Source organism: Dreissena polymorpha, chromosome 9, assembly GCF_020536995.1.
Source record: "Dreissena polymorpha isolate Duluth1 chromosome 9, UMN_Dpol_1.0, whole genome shotgun sequence".
NCBI classification, from domain to species: domain Eukaryota; kingdom Metazoa; phylum Mollusca; class Bivalvia; order Myida; family Dreissenidae; genus Dreissena; species Dreissena polymorpha.
The window spans coordinates 39450653-39457464 of record NC_068363.1 but is presented as its reverse complement, the minus strand read 5'-3'; the positions used below and the strand labels follow the sequence as shown (position 1 = coordinate 39457464).

At 41.2% G+C, this 6812-nt stretch overlaps 2 protein-coding genes across 2 annotated transcripts; both read left to right on the top strand.

Moving 5' to 3' along the window:
• Positions 1–3799: 3799 nt before the first annotated feature.
• Positions 3800–4344, top strand: LOC127845976 (uncharacterized). Its single transcript, XM_052377154.1, has 2 exons — positions 3800–4068; positions 4119–4344. Exons 1-2 carry the CDS (start codon positions 3800–3802, stop codon positions 4342–4344), a joined length of 495 nt encoding a protein of 164 aa, XP_052233114.1.
• A 70-nt stretch (positions 4345–4414) lies between these two features.
• LOC127845974 (uncharacterized) lies at positions 4415–4858 on the top strand. Its single transcript, XM_052377153.1, has one exon. The coding sequence runs from the start codon at positions 4415–4417 to the stop codon at positions 4856–4858; it is 444 nt and encodes a 147-aa protein (XP_052233113.1).
• The last annotated feature ends 1954 nt before the right edge of the window (positions 4859–6812 follow it).

Sequence of the window (6812 nt, the reverse complement as noted above, 5' to 3'; positions counted from 1 at the left end):
ATTTATCCTAATATTGTATTGACGAAACTAAAAAAAAATCGAAACAAGTCTTCAAATACAGGACCTTATGTTTTAATGGGCATATTGGCAGCAAATGCAGTATCATGTTTTCAAATGATCTTTTAGTTGGCATTTATCTTAAGTAATTGATTAAATAATATATCTCGTTTTATATTAATGAGAAAACATATTTACTTTCATAATAGATAAACTTTGTTCACCCAAACACTTTGTGGGAGTGTTAAATATATTGTTGTTATTGTTCATGTATTAAGTAGGGAGAAGACAGTAGTGGTTTTGCGCGTTAAATGCACGCGTTCCTAGTTTTGCATTTATATGCGGTGTTAATACATTGAGCTGCTTTTCAATGTGTGTATTCGGCGGGAGTAAGATATGGAGAAGAAAAAAGCGCTAATTGTTGATTTTCAATAAAGTAGCGTTTAATTTATTTTTAGGTCAGTTTCCAGTTCGTATCAGATGGGGCACGATCCGGTTCCGCTGCTGGATAAGTATGGCGCAACGTTTACAGATGCCATGAAGATTCCTCAATTTAGCCGTTCTGTGGAGGCTGAACATCGTTGCATATTATTCGAATTGAAGCGACTGAATAATCTTTTATATTTATATGTAAGAAACCCTGTTAAATACAAACACACATGCCTAATTTGTCCATGTATAATTACTATTTATTATAAAACCCATTTTGTTAGATTAACAAGGAAAATAATGATGATTTGCATGATGATGGTGATGGTGGTTGTGGAAATGGTGATGAAGCTAGTGATCGGGTGATGGTTGTGATGATGGTGATGGTGATGGTTGTGATGATGGTGGTGTATGTGATGATAGTGTTGATGGTGTTTGTGATGGTGGTTGTGATGGTTGAGAGAATAGTTGTGACGGTGGTGGTGATGTGTGTGATGGTGGTGATGATAGTGGTTACGGTGGTGGTAATGGTAGTGGTGATTGTGGTATTAGTGATGGTGTTGGTGGTGGTGATGATGGTGGTAATGGTGAAGGTGATGGTTGTGGTGTGATAGTGGTGATGATAATGGCTATCTACGGCAGTGAGCTTTGGAATAACAATTCATCAAGTGACCTATTGAAATTGCAAATTACTCAAAACTTCTGTTTAGAGCACATTCAAGGATACCAGAAACGCATTTCAACGGATTTTTGTCTAATAATAATAAATGCTATACCAATAGTTTACATATCGAGTGTCAAAAACTCAAATTACTCGGACAACTTTGCAGATTAAATCCACAATATCTTGCAAAAGATTTATTCAACAACAGACTTATACGATTCCTTTGATATAGACCGTCAATATTTCGGTTTTATTTCTGATGTTTTCAAAATATTACAAAGATACAATCTTACCAACTATCTACATTCATATGTTAAACACGGAACATTCCCTACCAAAGCACAATGGTCGCCGTGGTGTAATGGATATGGTGTCCGCCTTGCGACCGGGAGGTCACGGGTTCGATCCCCACCGTGGGAGCGTTCTTTAGATTTCCCCCAAAGACACCAAGTACTGGTTCTAGGCCCAGGAAACGGACTCGAGAGCGTTTATATAAGCCTAAGGCTTTCGACGCAATCGAGCTAAAATAAATAGGTTTAAACTAAAGCACAGTGGAAGCAAATTATTGAACGCAATATCGTGACGCGTATCAACAAAGACCTGGTAAAACGTTTAAAAGCTAGACTCGTGGGGCGTAACGGCGCATGTAATACAAACTAACGGTTACTCCCCTTTATGGTTAATCGCAAAGAACAATAAGAAACTCTTAGCTTTGTGCTAAACCCTAATGAATGGCATCGGCTTATAAATATCAAGTCAGTTCATGCAGATCTGCAAACTGTGTAATCTCAGAACGGGAAGCCTGATTATCCACAAGTTGTGTTATTGCACTGCTATTGAAGCCGAACGTGAGAAATCGTGGACACTCATACTTGAAAGTTGTGGGATTGAAGACTATAAACGCTTCATCCAGATCAGTGCCTTTGAGCAATTTGTGAAAATATTAAAGTTGGGCTCTGAAACATCTCAGAAAGCATTTTTTGCACCTTGGTATTGACGTCTCAATTTGCAAATTGCTACATTAATACAGCGATGATGCGGCCGATGATTAGAAGCATGTCCAGATGTTTTATGTTGTTCTTTTGTCTAATGTGGTTTCTTACTATATTGCATATATAGTAAGTTATGTTACTTATCTTTATAAATAATCTAATGGTTGTATTGAGTTGCTTCATTTTGATCTCTTGTATGTGTATATACTCGATTGTATGTAATTATTATAATCTGTATTATATGTTATACTCTTAATGAATGGAGGAATATAAAAGTCTATCTATCTATCAGTGGAAATGGGGATGGTGTTGGTGATCGGGTGATGGGGGTGATGGTTGTGATGATGGTGTTAGTGATGGTGATGATGCTGATGATGATGGTGGTGTATGTGATGATGGTGGTGATGATGGTGTTGATGGTGTTTGTGATGGTGGTTGTGATGGTTGAGGAAATAGTTGTGACGGTGGTGGTGATGTTTGTGATGGTGGTGATGATAGTGTTAGTGATGGTGTTGGTGGTGGTGATGATGATGGTGGTGATGGTTGTGGTGTGATAGTGGTGATGATTATGATGGTGTTTGTGATGACGGTGGTGGTGATGATGGTGGTAGTGTTTGTAATGGCGGTGGTGATGTTTGGGGAGATGGTGATGGTAGTGATGGTTAACGTGATTGTGGTCGTGATAATGATGGTTTTGGTGGTGATGGTGGTGAAGGAAGCGATGGTGATGGTGATGGAAGTGATTGCGATGGAGGTCGTAAGGGGTGATCGGGATGGTTATGGTGGTGATGGTGCAGATTATTTTTTATGTTGCTGCTGATTGTTTTTTTGGTGGCTCTGCTGGTGGTGGTGATGATGGTGGTGATGGAGATATAGGTGGTGATGGTGGTGATTGTCATGGTGGTGATGGCGTTGTTATGGTGGTGATGGTGATTGGAAAGTTGGTGGTGATGGTGGTGGTGTGAGCGATGACAAAGATGATGATGGTGATGGGAATGATGGTTGTTATGGTGATGTTAGTGTAATGGTGATGGTGGTGTTAACGATGATGGTGATGGAAATGGTAATGATGGTGGCGTTGGTGGTTGGGATGGTGATGAAAGTATGGTGGTGGGGATGGTGGTGTTGGTGATTGTGGTTGTAGAGGTAATGGTGGTGGTGATGGAGCTTGTGGTGATTGTGATGGTTGTGGTGAACGTAGTGGTGGTGGGGATGTAGTGGTGATGGTCATTGAATGGTGGTATTTGCGATGATGGAAGTGATGGTAATGGTGGTGATGGTGATAATGGAAGTTGGGTTAGTGGTGATGGTTTCGACAATTGTGGTGGTGGTGCTTGTGGTGGCAGTGTCCGTGATTTTAGTGGTGGTGGTGGTGGTGATGGTAATGAAGGTGTTGATGTTAGTGTTGATTATGTTGGTGATGGTTGGTTGGTGGTAGTGATTGTGATTGGAGTCATGGTGATGATGTTGATGGAGATTATGGTGGTGGTGATAGTGTTTGTGATGACGGTGGCGGTGATAGTGAGTTTGTTGATGGTGGTGATGATGGTGATGGTGGTATTGATGATGGTGGTGGTTGTATTGGTGGAGATGGTCCTTGTGATGGTGTTGGTGGTGATGATGGTGGTGATGGTGATATTGGTGGTGATGGTGGTGGTCGTGATGGTGGTTTATTGGTGATGGTGGTGGTGATTGTGATGATTTGGTGACGGTTGTGATGATTGTGATGCTGATGGTCGTGGTATTAGTTATAATGATGTTGATGATGATGGTCATTGTGGTAGTGATGGTGGCGGTGATGTTCGTGGTGATGGTAATGGTGATGCTGGTTGTTGTGATGGTGGTGCTGCTGATGATGGTGTTTATGATTGTGGTCGTTTTGATGCTAGTGGTGGTGTTGGTTGATTTGGTGGTGGTGATTGTGGTTGTTGTTATGATGGTGGTATTGATGGTTGTGGTTTTGGTGGTGGTGATGGTATTGGTGACGTAGATGGTGGTAATGGTGGTGGTTATGATTGTGGTCGTTTTCATTGTAGCGGTGGTGGTGATAATGGTTGTGATGGTGGCTGTGGAGGTAGTGATGATGGTGGAGGTAATGGGGGTGGTGATGGTGATATAAGTGGTGATAGTGGTGGGTTAGTGACTGTGTCGGTGCTTATGATGGTGGAGGTGATAATGTTGGTGATATTGATGGTGATTACGATGGTGGTGGTGATGATGTTGGTGATGGTGATATTGGTTGTGATGGCGGTTAATTGGTGATGGTCGTGTTGATGATTTGGTGACGGTTGTGATGATTATAATGATGATGGTGGTGGTGTTAGTTATAGTGATGTTGATGATTGTCAGTGTGGTTGTTATGGGGGTGGTGATGGTAATGGTGGTGATGGTTGTTGTGATGGTGGTGCTAATGGTGATGGTAGTGATGATTGTGGTCGTTGTGATGGTGATGATGGTGATGGTAATGGTGGTTTCTTGTAGTGATGGTGGTGTCGATGGTTTTGTTGATGGTGGTATTGATGGTATTGGTGACGTAGATGATGGTAATGGTGGTGGTGTTGATTGTGGTCGTTTTGATAGTAGCGGTGGTGGTGATAGTGGTTGTGATTGTTGCTGTGGAGATGATGATGATGGTGGAAGTAATGTTGGTACTAGTGTTGGTGATGGTGATATTGGTGGTGATGGTGGTGGGTTTGTGACGGTGTCGGTGATTATGATGGTGGAGTTGATATTGGTGGTGTTGGTGATATTGATGGTGATGATGGTGATTTGGTGATGATTGTGATACTGGTGGTGAAGTGTTTATTATTGTGATGTTGATGATGGTCAATGTGGTGGTGGTGGTGATGGTAATGTGGTGATGGTTGTTGTGATGGTGGTGCTGATGGTGGTGGTGATGGTGGTGATTATCGAGATCGTTTTGATGGTAGTGGTGGTGTTAGTGGTTGTGGTGGTGATTGTTGTAGAGATGGTGATGGAAATGGTGGGGATGCCGGTATTGGCGGTGATTGTGGTAGTGGTGGAGATAGAAGTGTAGATGTTTGTGATGGTGGTGTTGGTTGGGATGGATGTGGTGATGGTTGTGTTGGTGATGGTGGTGGTGATGTAAATTGTTGTGATGGTGGTGATGGTGTTGAAAGTGATGGTGGTGGTAAGGATGGTGGTGGTTATGGTGATGGCAGTGGTGGTGTTGATGGTGGTGGTGATTGTTATTGTGGTGATGGTGGTGATTGTGATGACGGTTGTGATGGTGGTGTTTGTGATGGTGGTGGCGATGTTGCTAGTGGTGTTGGAAATGTTTGCGTTGATTATATTGGTGATGTTTTGGTGGTGATGATGGTGGTGGTGAAGATGGTGGAAGTCGTGGGGATGATGATGGTGTTTTTGGTCGTGATAATGGTGAAGATGGTGTTGGTGATAGTGGTGGTGATGATGGTGATGGTGATAGTGGTGGTGGAGGTGATTGTGTTGGTGATGGTGCTGGAGGTGATGGTGGTGGTGATGGTGGTATTGGTGATGTTTGTGGTGATATTGGCGATGTTGGTTGTGGTATTGGTGGTGATGGTCCTTGTGATGGTGGTGGTGATGATGGTGGTCGTGATGGAGGTTGTTTGGTAACGGTGGTGATGATTTTGATAGTGGCAATTTGATGACGGTTGTGATGATTGTGATTCTTATGGTGGTGGTGTCAGTTGTAGTGATTTTCTCAGGTTACTTTTGGGTCGCCAACATGTAATTTTTGCCGTCCATCGGTACTGCTTATGATGGCGTGGTTATATGGTGACGGTGGTGGTGATTGTGATGGTGGCCATTTGATGACGATTGTGATGCTGATGGTAGTGGTGTCAGTTGTAGTGATGTTCTCAGGTTACTTTCGGGTCGCCAATCTGTAATTTTCACTGTCCAATCGGAACTGCTTATGAGGGCGTGGTTATCTGGCGACTATTATGTTTGATTGACGTCGGTCATTAAAGTCTGCGTTTACAGCAGATTGTTTAACACCTCATTACAGTTATACCATTTACGTAATAATAAAAAGGTAATTAATACAGTTCATTAAAGACAATGTCGGACATCATTCTCACACCTTTCAAGTGTAGTTACTTATGAACAATTAAAAGCAAATGGTGAGCAATTGAATTCTTATGGCGAGTAAGTTGTGCAAACAACTTCCTTTACAAATCTGCACGGTAGCAATTTAATTTCAGTACATGTATATTTCGATTTTCTATTGACACGTGTTAATATTTGCTGATTAAAGTCCCTTCGTGTACATCTAAAAAAACGTGTTTGTGTAAGAGTGCGACATTTTTACTATCGTCTGTCAAGTTCCACGCATGAAAAGCAACATACCATGTGCTATAACTAAGTATAGACGTGAAATTCAGTACATGTACTTTTTTATGATGAAAAATGTAAATCGGAATAAATGCACACGATGAGAAAGTATTGACCCAATTAAACTATTGAATAAATGTTAATTTACGACTTAAACATTGCAGTACATGGTACGTTCAAATAAAATATTTGTGGCGGGTTGGAGAGTAGAGGAGTTACACGTTAATGCCAGAACATGAAAATAAATAACCAATTAAATAGAAGTACATTAATTGAAACATTTAATTTCAGGTGAAAAATATTAAATATTTTGTAATTTGGTTTGATTGCGAATTTAATACAATGGTCGTTGATACCAATACATTTATTATTGTACATTTATTATTAGAATT